The sequence below is a fragment of the Penicillium samsonianum genome (assembly GCF_028829775.1).
Source record: "Penicillium samsonianum strain IBT 33392 chromosome Unknown utg000007l_segment0_segment0, whole genome shotgun sequence".
Lineage (NCBI taxonomy): Eukaryota > Fungi > Ascomycota > Eurotiomycetes > Eurotiales > Aspergillaceae > Penicillium > Penicillium samsonianum.
Genome location: NW_026643265.1, coordinates 4695295 through 4714738, shown reverse-complemented (window position 1 = coordinate 4714738; position 19444 = coordinate 4695295). Strand labels below are relative to the sequence as shown.

Sequence of the window (19444 nt, the reverse complement as noted above, 5' to 3'; positions counted from 1 at the left end):
TCGACGATGTAGTCTAGTTTCGGCCAACTAGAGCCTCAATGGTGGACCAACCTTGCTATTTGTATAGTCCCGGGGGGTTGATATTTAGGGAAAGCAGTGCCTACCAAGTGATGTGGTGATTTGGAGCACGAAAATTCTTTTGTAAGACGGTGATCCACCTGGGCATTCCTATGAAAGGAACAGAACCTCACGATGGCATAGTTCCATAGGCGAAATACCAGATGGCAAGATCGATAACAAGATAGTAGAAAGGGGTATCATACACAGTAAAATTGAAGAAAGAGATAAAAAATAAGAAGAGGAACAGATCCACCCGCCTACCAATATGAAACAAAGATCAAGCCTATAGCTCAATCTCCTCCTCTCCATGATTATCCGCCGAAACAAGTGATACATCCGTCCACGCAGAGAAAGTACCTTCTCGCGCAGCTAGGTAAGCAGCAACACGCGCACGGCGTGAGCGATTCAGGGTTTCTTCTCTTCGCGCTGGGTCCGCTAGCCCATTTTCAACGGAATTTCGGTCCGAGGAGTCAAACGCCGACTCGGAGACAGAGAGAGAAAGTGCGTCTGTGTGTTGACTGTCTGTTTGCTGGGTGATTGGGCGAGGAGACGTAGTACCATCACCAGTTAGGTCAATGATTCTTGTAGATGTGGTTGGGTCGGACCTGAATCGGAGTCCTGTAGCCGAAGATTCTAAATCTGGCTGGTCAGATATGAGCGTATCCTCTTCTTCACTTCTCTCGTCACTGGCCGGATCGAACCTGTCTTCTTGTTCTGTCGGCCATGTAGACGGGAGAGGATTGACTTGAAAGAGCCCAGGTTCTGCATGCTCTTGGAGATAGCGGTGTGCTTGACGGATTTCGTTACGTTTAGCTCTGGCTGCCTCTTCAGATTGACTCAAATGATGTAGAGAGTCCTGCTTCTGATCATGATGCTGGCTTGCATCGGCGGTACCAAGACTAAAATCTTCAATGCCACTACTGGTTTCTTGTGTGGACTGTGTGGAGAGGTCTATGTCGTACCGGGCCCTTTTTCTTGCGCGCAAATCTCCCTCATCATCGACGTCATTAGCTACAGTCTGCCGCATGTGAGTGTCGTGCGAAAAATTGTTGCCTGAACAGAGGTGGCCGAATAAATGTCTGATGGAGACGTTTTCGTTCCAGGTCGTTGGATCCACGGTGCATGGATGGATGTCCTTGGGCCGGAAGGCAGCTATGAGCTCACATAGTTCGGAGTAGGAAGAGTGCCGTGCATATGGGAATCGCTATAATGCCATTAGTGAAGATTATCGAATGAAAACAGCGGTGCCACTTACTATCGTGTTAGGCAGATCTGGCTGGGACGATCTGGTAGAGGTATCAGATGGACCATGGCTTAGAGCGGTCACCAGATTCTTCAATGAAATTTCGCCCTCCTCCTTCACACCGTACGTCTCAAGCGAGAGTGCTTTCTTTCTCGACCGGAAGGCATCCAGAAGGGCATTTCGCATCTGAGAAAGGGCTTGTTTGTCATGGACGTGTTTGAGACACAGCTTCTCCAATTCGGCCAGTGCAAATTCATCTGGCAGCTCGAGTTCATGCGTTTGGTACAGATCCCCAATACCACCGCCTGCACCAACCTCGGGGATTTCCGCACCACCGGTTGTGCGATTCACAATAGGCACAATGTAGACCGTGTTAGTGCCGCGAGCTGCCGGGCATGAGACTCCAGGCTCACAACTGTGGATTCGACTTGATTCATTGTTGCTTAGGCAGCCTGTAACAGCTATGTTTCCCAGCTCAAAGCCACAGAGAGCAGGAGCTTCACTAACCCCCCTATTGCCTGGAACCTGGACCAGAGACCTGTAAAGTCCCATCTGGTAACGATCCACATGGATCTACTCTATATTAGCCAGTGCTATATTTGAGCTGCGTGATAATAATCACCTTTGTATTCAGCGCAGCTGAGAGCGCTATCCAGACATCCTCGTAGCCGAATGTCCACGCACGGAAGTAGAAGATTGTATCGTCAGGATAAGACTGGACTTTCTGCAGCAGCTCAGACAGTCCTTCAGCTTTGGAAGGGAACTCGCAGAATGGATTTGTCTTGCTTGCAAAGGTAGAGTCAAGATACAACTTATCCAGCCGTTTCTGGCCCAGAGTATACGGTATCAAGACTGGGTGACGGACCAAGCTGTTCACCCACCATGTCTCGGCTGAAGATGATCAGCCAGCAATTCAACCAAGACGAGACATCATCGACTCACCTCGGATGTCACCTGTGTAGATAATTGCCTTCCCGTCCCCTTCAATTAGAAACATCACAGCCCCGGTGCAATGGTTGGCATCAAACAATGTCACCTTGATACGACGTAAGGGTGTGAGTTCAATTTCCGTCGGGGTATTCAGTGGAATTGGGCGCTGTGCAGGGTGAGCTCTTGATCAACATAGTCAAAGTTTAGATCACAAAACTAACCAGAAGCTTGGCAAGATGCTTATAGTGCAATCGGCGTGACTCCAAGATGCCTTTATTAAAGTTCATCCGATGGGGATACTTTTCAATCCGGAGAAGCAGCTGCAAATGGTCAGTTTAATGCATTTCAATAGGATGAACATGAGCATACCTCTCGCGTGGCCGGCGAGCAGAAGATAAACGGTGTCCGAAAGGACTCCAGGCCCTGTAAATGATCGCTATGCACATGGCTGAGAAAGCAAGCTAGTGGCGCCGGCCGCTCGGGGCATTTCCGAAAGTAGTCGACTGCTTTTCTTAGCTGCAAGTTTGGCTGATCTCATAGGCAAAGCTCACTGCGAATGTCCGGAAACTCTTTCGGATGATTAGTGTGGAAGTGACGTGGGAAGTGCCGGTCTCACCTTCTATGATACCATCGAAGGTCGACATGACCACTTCTAGAGCTGAGGTCAGATTTGCATGTCCAAGGTTGCCCAGGTGAAGATGTGCTGCATTGCTGAACTTCTGGACCTGTTACTTATTTGCACGTGATGCGAACATAAAACCCAAAAGGGAAATAAAACATGTCCAAATCTGTCAAATCATCGAATCTTTCTATAATTTCAAGCATTATGATTCGATGAACTATATTGCCTTAAATATGCGAACCAAGTCCAAGCCCAAAAGGAATGTGTCTACTTAACAGCTGGCCATGCATCGTGGCCATGCCAACGCACACGTTAGCTAAGGACTCTGAGTTATAAAGTCTTGTAAGCCCTGTTGTCTCTTCCCAAAAACTATTGTTCGATTTTTCTTTTTCTTGTTTCTTTCCCTTTTCCATTTTCCTTCCTTTTTTTCCTTCTATCAATGGAACGCCTGTGAGACCTTCAATTTTCCAAGGGTCAAAGAGCCGAAACGTCAGCTGGGCACCTCATCGGGATTTTTTCTTCTCTTAATTATTATATCCATTGACCTGGATATCGGGACATCCAGGTTGAAGAAGCATTTTCTGTTATATTCTCGAGGATTTTACTGTACGCGCGCTCTCTCTAGCGTGTTACCCCCCACTGCCAACGCCCTCCTCACCCCCAAAAACATTCAAAACGTCCAAACGTCCGGGAATTTGACAAAGGGCAAGGGGGGACCCTTCAGGGCTGGATATCCTGAATCATCACATTCCAAGGTGTCTGGGACGACCTTACCTCCTTAATTTGCTCTTTTACTTCTTAACTCCTTCCACATCCGACCTTCATCATGCGTAAACCATCCGTCGGCCAGATTGTGTATAACGCCACGTTTCCACGACCTCGCACAAACGACCCAGGCTCGTTTGGTGCTCACATTACCCGAAACCTCGTCCCAGAAGTACGTGTCGAAACTTCCCTTTTCTACGGCTCGCTAGACTGCATCGAAGCACAATACCCGGGGCTAGACTACTCGTATGGACCGCATCGCATGCGACTGGGTCGATTCCCATGGCACCGAAGGCTGTTCCGGACCTTTGACGAACTCGGTCTGACAGAGGAGGAGATCTCCAATCTGTGTCGGTGGGAAGGGACCAAGTCCGCGCGTCAGCGATACGAGGCAGAAGAAGGGGTTATCGTGCGGGACACCACAGCCCACTCAGTCCGACCGGCATCCCCGCAACCCGCGCCTTCGATCGAGATCCACTTCAACGACTGCGACTTCTGCGGGACAGAAGAGGAAGATGACCAGATTATCGAAACTCAGAGCAATGATACGGTCCGTGCCGTCGATTCCCGTGCCTCCAGTTACCGGTCCGCCGAGGAGGAGCACGAAATCGAAGACGAACTCAGCGACGAGGAAATGGAAAGTTGTGGCGTAGCCCTCAACAACCGGATCCTTGCTGCGATGGCTGCTCGCGACCAAGGCACTGATGTGCCGCTGGATGAAGACTGGGAACAATGGCTGAAGGAGGCTGGAGAGCGTGGCGGTTTCGAGATAGTGCATGCTATTCGTATGAACCAGCCCTTGACTCTTGTCGCCGACAATGTCCGACTCCCACGCGGTCGCGGTGCGGCCCGTGTGGTGACAAGGGCGACCTTGTTCACCGTGCCAGACAGCATTATCACAACGAACACTGCTCTTCCATCTACATCCAATCAGGCCTCCGGCACGGCTCAATGACTGCATACTATTTACTCGGGTATCAGACCCTTTGAATAGGGCCCTGCTATGATTCGTGTTTTGCATTTTTTACGGCGCATCTTACCTCTCTCGCATTGTCTGAAGTGGACTGGCTCCTTCTTCTCGAGGTTCCCCTTGCTTTTATTTATCTATATCCATTGCTCTACTTACGCCTCAGAAGAGTCTCTTGCTTACGCATAGATTTCATTGTCTCCTGTTTCATTTTCTCTAATACCCTCATGTTCCTGTTCCTCACCATACTTGCTTTGTTTTTGACTTGTTAGCTCTTTCCTTGTTTGCTTTGCCGGGGATATTCATATTCAACGTGGTAATCGGGGGATCTTCAGCAAACGGCAAAAGTTATTCTAACTTACTCAGAAATATATTTATGAAATATCACTTATGATCGTCTAGTAGATGGGTACTGTAGAGCTCGAGATCAGACTGGATCTTCCTTGATATTAAACATTATTTGAAAAAGCTAGTGTTTGGAAATAAAAAAGGCGAAATCAAGTAGCATATTCATGTTTGACACGAATAATCTCCCATACTCTGCCCTCGTCTCTATTAGTGCCGGTCACTATGCCCCCGTCCAACTGCATCGGCAGGAACCCCCATCTGCGTCGCAATTGAATCACTCAAGGACAAACTCTTTATTGATCCATTGCAAACACAACTGCAAGCGGGTGTATCGCATCCTCCATCTTCTGTAGTACTGGAAGACATCGTCTCTTCGATCTAGAGCTAAAATGGAGGGACTGTTCTTTCCTTTTTTGTTAGGTTTGATCTCGGACACGATTCTGGTATGTCCCTACGACCGAGGCTAGCCAAATTTATCTGGTAGTTATTTTTTGAGGGGAGACCAGAGATACTTGCCCACTAGAGGCTCTTGTGTAAAAAGTGAGGAACAGAATACCTTCGTATAGGGGAAAACAAGACGTACAACATACTATGTGAGTTGGTAGACAAAGTGCGGGGATAGCTATAAATTATAGACCACGTGACTCTAGCTTCAGCCAGGTTCAGCCAGGTTCAGCCAATCAAACAAAGAAGATGTACATAGCCTAACCCAATTTGGAATAGGCTGGGAAATATTGATTTCGATAAGCTCTCCGCTCCGAGGTCCGCTCCGCAACTGATCTCCATGCCATGAACATGAACCTGGTTTCACCTCTGTGTTTGATTAAATTTGGCTGATAGACTGCGCTCCTTCATACTCAGCTTGGCTATCGCGCATTCCTCCCATCCTTACAGCATCCCCGCGATGATCAAGGCAATCTTCTACAGTAAATTCGACACGATAGAGGGTAAGGACCTTCAATACCATGATAAACCTTCAATTACCTACATACTGACTACTGCTATGCAGGGCCTAAAGTCGTACATCAAGTCCCCGACGGAGCTATTGTACCCTCCCCCACTGCGCCCTCACAACCACCCTTCCTCACCTTCTCTGATGTCTCCTTCTTCGTGATCCCCCGCCAGGAGCTCTGTGGAAACCTTTTGCAAGTCTGTACAAACGGATATCGTATCCTGGGCTACCCAATCTGCATGAAGTCAGTGCGGTACGACCGGAATGAATTCATCTTCAACTTCTGCATAGTCCTCGCCGAGGAGGACGACTTCACCACGTATAAGAGCGTGGTGCAGAAGCTAGCAGACTTAATGCATGGCCTGGAAGAGCAGAATGGTTTCTTGTCCCGCGATTTCTCGAAGAGTGGTGAGGGGAAGGTGTACAGTCTCTGTGAGATGTTGATGGAGGACTTGAACAATTATTGCGAGTGCATGATTCCCATTGGTAAGCCCATGGACCTGTTTAGCATGATTCCGCTGCTAACTACTTTATCCAGACGAATTAAATACTCTGAACATCAAGCTTTTCCCGATATATCCCTCTCCCCCGCCCGTCAAGGCCTGGCAAGTGCCACTCTTCACGTTGCGATACCAGGCCTTCATGGACGAGAACTGGGACTTGACAATGCAAAGGGTATGTCAAAGATGACACTGTCCCCATGACTACAAACACACCAGCTGAGCCCTGCCAGATCGTACCACATATCAACGGCGTCAACAGCGTCCGCATCATCTCCGTCCTAGCCGACACAGACTTCTCCCTCACCTGCCGCGCCCTCCGACATCTCCTCTACTACGGCTGCCTATTTATCCTCGACATCTTCTCGTTCTCCGCGATCTACGCCCCAACCGCCCAATTCAACACAACAATAGGCTCCGACGAAGCAATGCAACTAGAATGTGCCCGCTACGTAAACGTCCGCTTCGCACCACACCCACCAACCGGCCCCTCCTCCCCTCTCCCCCCAACCCTAGTCCCAACCGCAAGTCCCAACAGCAGCACCGGAACAGCCGCTCTTTCCAGCTCCCTCACAGACCCAGCATCAAGCCTCACACGCGAGGAATCCCGCTTCGACGCCGAAGAAATCTGGCCCCTCCTAGGCCCCGAAGAAAACCCCTCCACCTCCCCAACAACCCCAAACACACTCCACAAACCCGCGATCGTCGACGGTGTCGGTCTGGTTGAGCTCTACGCAAGCCTAAAACAGGGCCAGAGCGTCAAGCAATGGTACGCAGCGCACAGCCGCTCGCTGGCCAACATCGACATCCGTCGCTTCATCACATTCGGCGTGATAAAGGGCTTCTTGTACCGCGTGCACAAATACGCCTGTGCAACGGGCCAGCCTTCGCCCCCGCCGCGCACGTCATCGTTCACGCCGACGGCGCTGTCATCGCGTGCCACTACGGGTACTAATACGCCCTATGCGGTCTCGAGTGTCTCAGAGGATGCGCCTATCTCGGCGGTTGCTAGGAGGGGGTCTAGTCGTGAGCGGGCTGGGTCGGTGGTTAGTGGGGGGAGGAATGGATATGGGAATGGGAGTGCGGGGGCGCCGTCGGCGTTTTGGGAGGATGAGGAGGAGGTTGTTGGGGATGAGGTTCTCAGGAAGTATCTTGATGGTACGCATTGTTTTGATCAGATTTGTACGGAGTTGGAGATGAGTGAGAGGGACTTGACGGCTAGATTGAAGAGATATCCTTGGGAGGTATTGATTCTTCATAGATGAGAGATGAGTTTGGTGAGGTTTCGTTTTTGTTTCTGTCTCTTTTTTTGGATTGCTGGAATCGATCGATACCCTACTTTTATCATTTTGGCGTTGGTGTGACCGGAAATATATATGAGGTACTAAGGTACTACTGGAAATTTGAAAATTGGAGAAATTGGTTTCATTGAAAGCCTACAGCTTAGAGCTTAAGAATAAGAATACACGGACATAGTCACATCTAACTAGCTAGATACATGTTGTGGAAAAGATCCAGTGTGTATCTTCAAGCGGGCTAGCGGGCTGCAACATAGCCACGGGGTTCAACATTCGATGTGGTGGAACAGAGAAAAAAAAAGAGGTATCCGCTAACGCCACGCCAGTCCATCATGCATTCGTATCGTGTCGTGCGGGAAATAAATCAAAGGGTTGAGGTGGCTAACAGGCAGCCAAAGGAGAGAAGACGGGTAGTCTAGTGGTAGAATCCCGGAAGAGAGCGGAGAAGGCGGAGAATTTATTCCTCGTCCCAGTTCTCAAGCTCGGCTTTCTCGTATTCAGCCATAACTTCTGGGTCGAAGATCGAGTCTCCCTCCGAGGGAATGGTAGTCTTGATGTCGTCGAAGATAGGCAGGAATGCCTCGTTCCAGCGACGACGACGGTCCATGACAATCTTTGCAGCATCTCCGACAGCAGGACGGGAAACGCCCGCAGAACCAGCGACGTGGCTGCCGCCGCCTGCGCCGCCAGGCCGGTGCTTGGGCTGAGCGCCCTTCTTGCTCTTGCCCATAGTGCGGGTGCGCTTGAGATAGGCCTGTTGAACCTGAGAGTCGAGGTCGTCTTGGATGGTAGTAAACTCAAGCATGGCCATGTGCTCCTGGGCAATCTTTAGAATGCGAGCTTTGCGCGCGTTGTTGGTGACGATTTGCTTCTTGAGCTCGCTTTGGAGTAGGCGGAGTCGCTCAGCAACTTCATCATCGTAGTGAGCGTCGTAGTCTGGATTATCATCTGCACCGAGGAAACCGATGAATCGCAGTTCGGCTTTGGCGCGTTCATCAAGCTGGGCATGATCCAGCTTTGCGACCGAAGTTTTGAAGTCGTTTGGATCTGCGTCGCGGAAGGTGGTTGCAGCGGGGAGAGGCTTGGTTTCGCTCTTGTTCTCCTTCTCAACAGTGGGTTGATCGATGTCCATTGCATCTCCACCCAGTCCAGTCACACTAGCAGTATCCCCATTTGCGGTTGGGTTGGAATCTTCAGGGAAGGTACGGTGCTCGTAACGGAGGAGAGAGCAGAGTCGGCTGAGGAGAGGTCCAACCGAGACTTCATTGGTTTCAGCTTTATCGTCAGTCAGCTGTTCAATGCTGCCACGGCCTTGATTCAAAGGCAGCTGGTCCTTGTCATCTTGACTCGAGTCGTATGACACCCCATCCTCCTCCGCCCAAATTTGACGATAGTTTTTCTTTCCGCGACGGGGCATGATGAACGGGGTAGTGCGATCACCCTGTGACAGGTCAGCTTGAGTTGACATTAAAGTAGCTGCAATTGACTTACCCTTTCTTTTAACCAGGCAATGTCCTCCTCGGTAAGAGGCCGGACGTAAGGTTCAATGTAAGTCTGGAAAGTATTCGCGCTGACTTGGTTGGAAGGTTTGGCGTTGCTGAAGTCCTTGTCAGGTGCTACACCAGCTGCCATGTGGGCAAGATCGGTCTTGGGGAAGTGGGCAACGCTGTAAATCTCTTTCTTATCATCGTCCGTCATTCCTGGGAGAACATCTCGAATGTTGTAAATGGTCGGGTCGTCAAACTTCAGCGGGTTATCGCCAAAGATTTGCACTTGAGGAATCGCAGGTTGGGGTTCAGGTTGGTGGGAATCGGCGCTGGTTTCAGACCCGGGGGTCCCGGGGGGGGGGCCGTCGCCAGCAGTGGTCGTGCCGTTGGGGGACATCATTGATGGAGGTGAAAGCGAGGAGCTTTCATCTGATATCGCATTCTTGGAGTTTTTCGATGCTGGAGAAGCCGCTGTTGGTGGTTAGTGAAGGTTGAACGGTGGGGAAAGTGAAAGAAGATCGAAGTTGTGGAGATGGGTCGGTAAAAACAAAGAGTGGGAAGAAAGCGCCGAGTTGGATCTCTTACCTCCCTCAACCTTAGTCTCAGCTCCATCCTGTCGCGCTACCTCATGTGCGCCATGATTTAATGGGCGCTCCTCCTTTGCACTTGGCCGCTCTTTCCGCTTCTTCAGCTTCCCGCCCTTATGAATATCGTCATCCTCTTCGGTTTCACGTTTCAGCTTGGAGCGATCTCGAACTTCACGATCAAGCTCCTGATCCTCCACTTCCTTGCGCTTTTGAGACATCTCGCGCATTCCAGCATTGCAAACCTCGCCCCTCATATCGGCCATGTCACTAAGACCCTTCAGGTGCTCCACCAATGTCTCCAGTGTTTTTGAATCTGGAATGTTCTGCGCGGATACCAGGTCCAACACATCGGAGTACTGCACACTAGCCAAGTCAATGTGCTTGGTGACATCGTTCTCTAAGTAGCTTTGGATGGGCAGTGCTGGGATAACGGGAGCACTAGCGCTGGACGGGGTGGTATTGCGGCTATGCGACTGGCGCGCATCGCGGCCTTTGCCTTTGCCTTTGTATGCGGACGGCATGGTGTTTCTTTCAGACCGATGATCAGACGAAGGAAAAAGAAGGGATGAAATGATTAAGATGCGAAAGACAGTATCAATGAAAAGAGAGATTGGTCGATAGAAAGGATCCTAGGAGGTGTGGATGGGACCAGACAGACACATGCTGTCGTTGGGCACTGCGAGCGAAGAAGAATGAAAGGAGGATGAATATTCCCCTCAAAGTTGCCTGATCATGAGCTAAAGCAAATACAGAGCAAGATATCCTCTCACGGATGAATTACGACTTTCCAGACGTGGTGATGGTTGGCGGTCGCTGGCGGTCGGCCAGAGCTTATGCACGTGATGGCGATACGACTCCTATCATCACGTGCAGCATCTTCGATTCTTTGCTTCATGAGTACTTGGCACTAAACATACCTACCTATAGGTATGGCTTTGAGATTATTCAATTGTTTGCGCTATGTGCCACACTTACAGCCTGCGCCTCACTAGTTGAAGTCATACACATGGCCTAGCGCCCAAAAATGTGGTTAAGGTTGAAAGCTGATCACATTCTTACAAGTTCTGCGGAGAAAACCCCAATGTCGGCTACTCCGACATTCTGAGGTATGAGCCATCAGAGAGTAAATCAGGTATTTTATGAATTGCAAGCGTTGAATAATTACTATTTATAACACAATCTCGCTAAATCCCAATGTCAAGTGTAAAAGCTTGAAAAGTTGCCTATTGATGATCATCTCCACAAACGGTCTACCGTGAACGGCCATGTTTAGCGAAGTATACGATGTAGACCACGCGCTCGGCCATTTTTATTTGTTTACTCGTTCACGGAGATTGTTTCGAAATGTGAAACTCGGTGTATTTTAGCCAAGAGTGTTTTGCCTCTTGCCTCGTGGTTGGAACCAGGCTTATTCTACATTCTTATGACGGTCCCGATTGACTCTCGCATTCTTCCGCTGTAGAGCTCGAATTAGCAATGGAGATGTATGGGATGCTTCGAGGTTGAGTGTCGTCTTAAATGTCTTTGCCTAAAACCACAGTAGTTGCCATTTTTAAACCTCTTTCATATTCAACTTATTTCCCCTATGCACACGCCTTCCTCACTGGTCTCGAGCATTTATACTCATAGTAGATCATTTACTTCACATTCATCCTCACTATTCACTTGCCCCAATATCAAGCGTCATGTCAGCTGCTACCATGTCTACGCGAAATGGCTCCGTGGGTAAAGTGGCTACACTTTGGGCAGGTTCAGGGCAAGCCTCGAATTCCACCTCGTCAGTCGAAGTAAGTATGCCTTCTTCATTCAGAATTTGACAACAGCCTCCGGGGCTGATCCTAACTCGCATAATTACATAGGAGAATGTCGCTTATCGGTTTGTTCTCGATCGTAAGGTTCAAACGATATCGAGCAACAGCATTCCTGAGGATGGATTGGTATCAGGCCTCTTGTTTGTACCTAGTCTGGAGCCTCATGATCCGTGCTATGGCATTACAGCTTCGTCTGTGCCATCAAACGTGACCCGCTATGAAGATGTGTCAGACTTCGGATACTCCCTCGTTGGCCTTGCTCCATGGGTAACCGCCGAATGTTCGCTATCGTTCCTCTCTGCCGCCCAAAAGGTCGGCACGCATGCTATGATCTTTTTCCAGCCATCAGACCATGAGACCGACATACCACCTGACTCGAATGATTCTCGCTGGGCAACCAACGATGGAGAGAAATGGAGAATGGACAACAATTACCCAGTGTATGCCATTTCAGGCCCAGCTGGAACCACATTGATCAATGATCTTTCGTGGTATTCAAACAAGACACCCGAAGAGAAGAGAGACAGCTCGACTGAAAGCTTCGCGCTACAGACCGAGACTAACAGATTGTTTGCCAGAATTGAGACTGGTAGGTCACAAAAATGCGTCACTATCGAAATCTGTACTCACATATCGCAGGTGAAGAAACCCGAGGGGCGTCGACGAGCGTGTGGAGCTTCGTACTTGCAATTGCAGGAACAGTCCTTATACTCAGTATCCTCCTAATCATTATTTATCGACTTGTCCTGCGCAAGAGACGGACTCAGCTCCAGAGACGTGTTAATGCAGGTCAGGTCGACATCGAGGCATTGGCATTGAACCAAATGACGGCTCCTCAAGAGGTGGTCAGCAAAATGCCGCTTTATACATACTTGGAGATCAGCCCTCCAACAGAAGCAACGCTTCCACAAGATAATACATCGGTGAATCTAATCGAGCATGATTCTGGCGACAAAATCAACTCGCTATCGCCCAACGAAGACAACAATGCTCAAGACGATGCTGGCATCCACAAACCCGAAGCAGCGATGATCAAACCTGCGCAGAATGATTCTTGCAGAAGCAAGTACCGTCTGAGCCATACTCAAACGACTTGTGCTATTTGTCTCGACGATTTTGTTGTTGGATCATCTACGGTCCGCGAACTGCCTTGTGGACACATATTTGACGCAGCGTGTATCGATCCATTCCTGACCCAGAACTGCTGCCTTTGTCCTTTATGCAAGAAGAGCGTTTTGCCAGCGGGATCATACTATATCTCTGTGACCAATGAAATGGTCGAACGAGAGCATCTTTCGAGGCGCCCTTGAATACAACACATGTGAATGCTTTTGCTCGCTTTTAGTTCTTTGAATTTTGATTTTGGAAGACTATGTCTTTTATGCCAGCATGGAGAGAGCGAGGATTATTAGTTGCATTTACCGAGCGAGGTGATTTGATGATGTTAATGTTTTTGTATGATATTGTGATAGTGATTGAGTATCTGGAAAATGTATCTCAAAATCAAACATTTTTGAATAAAATTATCCATTCATGGAATTACAAGATCAGTCGGCCACTTATACGGCCTCTGTCCTTGACGAAGACTTGAAGAGGCTTTTAGTATGTGTTCTTTCACTTCTGGCCATTGGCCTATAACACAAACCGTACAATAAATACCTAAGCGTAGGAAAGTATAACTAATCCTTGAAGAAGGGACTTTCTGTTTCTAACCCTTGATTTTCATTCAACATTGCCTAAGTAAGAAAATGAACGAATGCGTACCAATTTAGACTTGCAGCCTGAGGCAGAGAATGGTATCGACACCTGATGTTCAAGGCACTAAAATTGCTCATCCCGTGATTGGCCGTGGTGGGTCAACTCGCTAATCGCTAGCGTCCCACACACAACCTCTGCCTCCAGACGTTTTCCTCCTCGAACTTTTTGCGACAACGACAACCGACGACCTCGTACAGCCGACAAGGTACGTTTATCATCTCTCTTTTTATCCAATCTCCGCCGCCAGTGCATTCTCTGACTTACAACCGTCCAGATGGGTGCCCTCAAGTACGTGGAAGAAATCCAGAAGAAGAAGCAGTCCGATGTGATTCGCTTCCTGCTGCGCGTCCGATGCTGGGAGGTGAGATAAAACCCTTCGCCCCCGTTTGCCTGACATCTCCGCCGAGCACTGGTGTGTGTTGCCTTAGGATATGCCGTTTTCATGTGGTATTGCTAGGCGGCTCGAACAAAAGTCATTCGGCGGAAATGATTGTGGCACGCAAGAATACCCTTATGGGCTTCATGTGTCTTGCTATACACTCGTTGAACATTGCTGAGAGTGCATAATATAGCTCCGCCAGCTGAACGCCATCCACCGTGCCTCGCGCCCCTCGCGCCCCGATAAGGCCCGTCGTCTCGGTTACAAGGCCAAGCAGGGTTACGTTATCTACCGTGCCCGTGTCCGCCGCGGTGGCCGCAAACGCCCTGTCTCCAAGGGTGCCACTTACGGTACGAATTTTTCCTATCGAAAGCAGATTTTCTGGAGATCTGTGGGAATTGGAAGGAATTTTTTTGGCTAATGTGCGATTGTGTGAACAGGCAAGCCCACCAACCACGGTGTTAACCAGCTCAAGTACCAGCGTGCTCTCAAGTCCACCGCTGAGGAGCGTGTTGGCCGCCGCGCTGCTAACTTGCGCGTCCTGAACTCCTACTGGATCAACCAGGACTCCACCTACAAGTACTACGAGGTTATCCTTGTCGATCCCCAGCACAAGGCTATCCGCCGTGATGCCCGTATCAACTGGATCTGTAACCCCGTTCACAAGGTGAGTTTGGCTCGAAATCCGACTGTGCTGCTCGAGAGCTTTGCTAACCAGGTTTTTCTTTCTAGCACCGCGAGTCCCGTGGCCTTACCGCCACTGGCAAGAAGTCCCGTGGTATCAACAAGGGTCACCGCTACAACAACACCAAGGCTGGTCGCCGCCACACCTGGAAGCGCCAGAACACCCAGAGCTACTGGCGTTACCGTTAAGTGCGATAGTGCACTTTCCCAGTGGTCTCGGTTGGAAAATGTTGGTTACGGCATGTGGTCATTTATTCAGGCACTTCTTTCCCAGACAGTGTTATCCACGCTGGGCTCAACTTTAATGCAGACCAGCCGGTTCTGTTGTTAGCCAAAAAGCCATCTTGTTCTATGTTTCAATTCCCCTATTAACGAAGTATGACTGGTTCAACTCCATGCCACTGGTATCGTAGAGTGCGTAAACTTGAATTCGTGTCATTTTTTTACTAGTTCTATGGATATATGTATGCCTATTGTGAGATCTGACTGGATTTCATCTCTTAGTGCCGTACTTGCGGGGGGCCAACCGCCGTCAGATAGTAGTGTGCCTTAGCGGATCGTTAGCAAGTGGCCTAGTGCACTTGTGGCTAGGAGCTTAAACATACTATTTTGGCAAATTGGGGATTTCTATACGTTAACTGCTGTCTTTAATTAACGATCATCGGGATGTGCGTTGTCCCACAAAAATAGATCTCTCGCCTGCGATTTCAGGCGGCTAATCCATAAATAGAACTTTAGTGCCTGAGGCATGAACTACTTCCTTCCGGCAGCTTTCCCAATCCGTCCCCAGACTATGAAATGCTGCTGTAACGATCCATCACTGTTCTGTTGGACCTCGAGGTGAGATAGTTCTTTATTCAGTGAGACTTGACTTGCTTACTGAAGGTCCATCCCTGCAATAGACCAACCTGTCGTTTACCAAACAAAGAAGCAAAGCTCGCTTTACCCGACTGCCTTACCCCCCACTCCGTCCTCCACGATCTAATCGCATGTGTCTGGCACGAAGAACAAGCTCCACGAGCTGGATCCCATACTGGAGAGGTTGAAATCGGTTAAATCAAACCAAATCAAATTGATGCGCCTCTATGCCGTCCCGGTTTGAACGTCATCCGCCTATCCCTCCGACCTCAACTGCTAGCAACGTCGCCATCCCTGGACTACACCCTTCCCAAGCCCCCGGACTGGAAGTCAGCCCACGCCGTATAGTTCGGCCTCGAGATGCTTCCGTCATGCCGCCGTTAAACGGCAGTACGCCCAAGGGTTCGTACCACCGAGGACATTCACGCTCGATCAGTAATCCGTTCGCTGGGTTTGGGCGAAAACGGGACAAGACAGCTCCCAAGTATGCGACTTGGGACTCTGAAGATGAGGATGATGATGAGGTAACCTATCCCTTGGAGCCCGAGTCATCAAGTCCCCGGAAAGGTGCAGCACCTGCCAATGATATCGCCGAGGGCAAGTGCCAGACTTGTGACGCTACTGTCCGGTGGCCTCGGCACCTGAAGGTGTTTAGATGCACCGACTGCTTGATGGTCACAGACCTCGAGCCGGTTTCTCATGAATCAAAAGACAAACCCCCACAAGGGCCTCAGGGTGGAGCGTCCAAGTTGGCAAGCAAAGGTAACACCACCAATACTGGTTTTGCTTCATAGTTTTTGTAAAATGCTGATTTGTTACCCCAGTGTTTCCTTTGACGGCCAATCAAACTCGTGGTATGATCGGAGGGTGTCTCAACATGTATTTCGATAGCCTTTTGGACAATGGCTCTCGGTCATGGTTGTCGCCGGACGACGACAGAAAGAACAAACCGCTGCCTGATCTTCCGCCAATGCAGGCCAATTCCTCTGGTCCAAACAATCTCGCACCCCCGCGCACTGGGGATTCTCGGAGCCGTAGTGCTTCCCATTCTAGTGAACGGGAAAAGTTGGCGGCGTCAAAAGAGAACTCAGGTTACTTGACACCACAATCCGTTCGCTGGGAGGGCAATGACACCCCCGTCAGAGTTCGAGCAAATTCAGATCTCCGATCAACCTCAAAGCTAGACTCCCGCCCGCAAGATGTCTCGCAAGCTGGGAATCCGGAGTTTCAAAGCTGCGACAATCGAACACACATTTTCAAACGGCTGGAAAATACCATTGCCACTGCCTTCAAAGGCTGTGATTGCCTCAACGAATCTTTCACTACATACCCACCTCCTCGATCAGCCCGATCAGCTAGTAATGGTAATCCGCCGAGAATGAGGATGGAACCGACCACAATACCCGAACCAGCGCAGGACGCTCCTGTCTTTGAACCGGATGCCAAAACTCTTCTATTGGGAGATTTGACGGAGAACTCCTCTTGGTGGATGAATGAATGGGCTGAAGCTGAAGGCCAAAATCCCGCGTATTCCAAAGAGAAGAGCACCCCAAAGTCTCGGATGGTATCATCGCGAAGTCCTCGGATCAATTGGACCGAGTTAGCCCAGTGGTATCATTCGATTCTGTCGGCGGGGAATTCTTGGACTGAGCTCTGGGCCGCCAAAAAACCTGACCCCACGCGATCAGAAGCGGATTTGATCCGAGCCAAGAAATGGGCGTCTATTGATCCGTCCTTGATCGGGAGACAAATCAGCGAGTCTCGTTTGCACTTACAACGGGCACTGTTGAAAGCTACCGAGGGCCTCCTCAAGCGCCCCCGCCGTGTTCTGAAGAAACCAGACGATACTAGGTTCTTGTTCATATTGTTAGCGAATCCTCTATTGTCTTCACCTGCGTCTTATTGCCAGCATACGACCACCTCGCCGTCTCATCGAGACGAAAGGCGCCCCTCGCATCCAAAAGACCACCCGAAGTCGACAACCCGAGACGGAAAATCCCCGCAGAAAGAGTCGCCCAAAGCCCCTGCTCGATTAGAAGGCTCCAGTCACCACTATGGAATTATCAAACGCATCCTGGGACTCATGTCTAACCTGCCCAATGACTGCCACCACTACATCGTGTCTTGGGCTTCCCGTTTCTCTGTCAGACATTTCGAGCGACTGGTAGAACTTGTCGGTGGATTTCTCACTTACCGTTTGAGTCGCCAGCATGGGCGAAAACGCCCTCAAAACACTCAAAATGGAGATGACCTAATACCGAGCTTCGCCAGTGCTTCGGGAAACACTGCTGCGGAACTTCATGCTGCGATTAACCGAAGTAGCACGAACAAGAAGCCTGGCAAAAAGACCGAAGACCCTATAGTATACGCCGAGGACTGGCAGGTCAAAGCGGCGGCAAGAGTAATGTCGCTGTTCTTTACGGCTAACATCTCCTCTGCAACGAGAAAATCCGATGGAACCCCGCGCAGCCTTGAAATGCCCAAGAACCCAGGCCCTCGCCAGGGTCATATGATTCCGATCAGTACATTTTACAACACACTGCTGGACTATTCGGATCTAGTGACGGACTTCGAAACTTGGGAAGCTAAAGTCTCGAAGTTTTCGTTCTCTCAGTATCCGTTCCTCCTTAGCATCTGGGCCAAAATCCATATCATGGAGCATGATGCGCGTCGTCAAATGGAAGTGAAAGCACGCGATGCATTTTTCAACAGCGTCCTCAACCACACGGCAGTTAGTCAGTACCTCGTGTTAAAGGTACGGCGCGAATGCCTGATTGAAGACAGCCTCAAGGGAGTGAGCGAAGTTGTTGGTACTGGCCAAGAAGAAATCAAAAAGGGTCTCCGAATCGAATTTTCGGGCGAAGAAGGCATTGACGCTGGCGGTCTGCGGAAGGAATGGTTCCTTCTGCTCGTCCGAGAGGTCTTTGACCCGCTTCATGGTACGCGTTTTCTGATCTTAGAGTTAAGTGACTCGCTAATTCAAAATAGGCCTCTTCATATACGATGATGATTCGCAATACTGCTACTTCAATCCTTATTGCTTTGAGTCATCCGAACAGTTTTTCTTGGTTGGGGTCCTTCTAGGTCTTGCCATTTACAACTCCACCATCCTTGATGTTGATCTCCCGCCGTTTGCGTTCAAGAAATTGCTGTCGTCGGCGCCGCACGCCAACGGCCCACAAACGGCTACCTCCATGCGTTCCACCTTCAAATGCACTCTAGAAGATCTTGCCGAGTACCGGCCAGCTCTCGCCAAAGGACTCCGGGGTCTACTAGAATTCGAAGGCAATGTTGCCGAGACATTCTGCTACGATTTCGTTGCCCAGGTCGATCGCTACGGCGAAATCATCAGTGTGCCACTCTGTGCAAATGGCGAGAACCGGCCGGTGACCAACTCTAACAAGCGTGAGTTTGTGGATTTGTATGTCCGATATCTGCTAGACACAGCCGTGGCTCGACAATTCGAACCCTTCAAGCGCGGTTTCTTCACGGTTTGCGGTGGCAATGCGCTATCATTGTTCCGACCAGAAGAGATCGAAATGCTAGTCCGCGGCTCAGATGAACCACTTGATGTCAGTTCTCTCCGGGCCGTGGCCACCTACGACAACTGGTCACACCCACGACCAGAGTCAGTCCCCGTGGTGCGATGGTTCTGGGACTTCTTTGAGAAATCACAGCCCCAAGAGCAGCGCAAGATCCTGTCATTCATTACTGGCAGTGATCGCATCCCAGCCATGGGGGCTACAAGCCTTATCATCCGGCTTGCTTGTCTTGGAGATGACTGTCCTCGTTACCCGATTGCGCGTACATGTTTCAACACGCTGGGCCTTTACCGCTACCCCACGCGGGAGAAGTTCCAGCGGCTGCTCTGGGATGCAGTTGTAAATAGCGAAGGATTTGGCTTGAAATGATTTGTTTACTATTGCTCAGAACTTGTGTTGCTCGTGGTGTTTGATACTTTGTATAGACGCTGGACGTTGGCTTTGGAGCTTTGCATGTTCATACTTTGCGTCAGGATTGCTTTATTTTGCTTTTCATCCTGTCATGGCGTACTGGTGCTGTTATTTCTCCCTTTGCGGACTGCACATGAGGGTTTGTGTCTTATTTATTGATTCAGTCTTGATGACTGAGAGAGTCTCTTTCACACCTGCCTTCTTGGATGTTGTTTTTATTCTGGCTCTATGATACTCTGTTA

The 19444-nt window shown here is 49.7% G+C and overlaps 8 protein-coding genes across 8 annotated transcripts; 6 read left to right on the top strand and 2 right to left on the bottom strand.

The window, feature by feature from the left end:
* Positions 1-343: 343 nt before the first annotated feature.
* N7471_012658 (uncharacterized protein) lies at positions 344-2877 on the bottom strand (the record flags this gene model as incomplete). Its single annotated transcript, XM_057285377.1, has 8 exons — positions 344-1264; positions 1316-1876; positions 1926-2194; positions 2246-2399; positions 2455-2553; positions 2603-2736; positions 2785-2802; positions 2850-2877. The coding sequence occupies 8 exons, from the start codon at positions 2875-2877 to the stop codon at positions 344-346; spliced, it is 2184 nt and encodes a 727-aa protein (XP_057131643.1).
* An 804-nt stretch (positions 2878-3681) lies between these two features.
* On the top strand, positions 3682-4575 carry N7471_012657 (uncharacterized protein; the record flags this gene model as incomplete). The annotated part of the gene is made up of 1 exon (XM_057285376.1): positions 3682-4575. The coding sequence occupies one exon, from the start codon at positions 3682-3684 to the stop codon at positions 4573-4575; it is 894 nt and encodes a 297-aa protein (XP_057131642.1).
* Positions 4576-5725: 1150 nt separating this feature from the next.
* Positions 5726-7652, top strand: N7471_012656 (nitrogen permease regulating protein NPR2; the record flags this gene model as incomplete). Its single annotated transcript, XM_057285375.1, has 4 exons — positions 5726-5882; positions 5945-6373; positions 6426-6562; positions 6621-7652. The coding sequence occupies exons 1-4, from the start codon at positions 5840-5842 to the stop codon at positions 7650-7652; spliced, it is 1641 nt and encodes a 546-aa protein (XP_057131641.1). The 5' UTR covers positions 5726-5839.
* Positions 7653-8142: 490 nt separating this feature from the next.
* Positions 8143-10280, bottom strand: N7471_012655 (histone acetyltransferase NGG1; the record flags this gene model as incomplete). Its single annotated transcript, XM_057285374.1, has 3 exons — positions 8143-9126; positions 9177-9643; positions 9758-10280. The coding sequence occupies 3 exons, from the start codon at positions 10278-10280 to the stop codon at positions 8143-8145; spliced, it is 1974 nt and encodes a 657-aa protein (XP_057131640.1).
* Positions 10281-10531: 251 nt separating this feature from the next.
* On the top strand, positions 10532-10864 carry N7471_012654 (uncharacterized protein; the record flags this gene model as incomplete). Its single annotated transcript, XM_057285373.1, has 2 exons — positions 10532-10686; positions 10822-10864. 2 exons carry the CDS (start codon positions 10532-10534, stop codon positions 10862-10864), a joined length of 198 nt encoding a protein of 65 aa, XP_057131639.1.
* Positions 10865-11444: 580 nt separating this feature from the next.
* On the top strand, positions 11445-12880 carry N7471_012653 (RING-H2 finger protein; the record flags this gene model as incomplete). The annotated part of the gene is made up of 3 exons (XM_057285372.1): positions 11445-11546; positions 11619-12159; positions 12210-12880. 3 exons carry the CDS (start codon positions 11445-11447, stop codon positions 12878-12880), a joined length of 1314 nt encoding a protein of 437 aa, XP_057131638.1.
* Positions 12881-13602: 722 nt separating this feature from the next.
* On the top strand, positions 13603-14580 carry N7471_012652 (60S ribosomal protein eL15; the record flags this gene model as incomplete). Its single annotated transcript, XM_057285371.1, has 4 exons — positions 13603-13689; positions 13901-14057; positions 14148-14374; positions 14440-14580. 4 exons carry the CDS (start codon positions 13603-13605, stop codon positions 14578-14580), a joined length of 612 nt encoding a protein of 203 aa, XP_057131637.1.
* An 896-nt stretch (positions 14581-15476) lies between these two features.
* N7471_012651 (HECT-type E3 ubiquitin-protein ligase) lies at positions 15477-19183 on the top strand (the record flags this gene model as incomplete). Its single annotated transcript, XM_057285370.1, has 3 exons — positions 15477-16011; positions 16074-18188; positions 18238-19183. 3 exons carry the CDS (start codon positions 15477-15479, stop codon positions 19158-19160), a joined length of 3573 nt encoding a protein of 1190 aa, XP_057131636.1. The 3' UTR covers positions 19161-19183.
* Between the last annotated feature and the right edge of the window lie 261 nt (positions 19184-19444).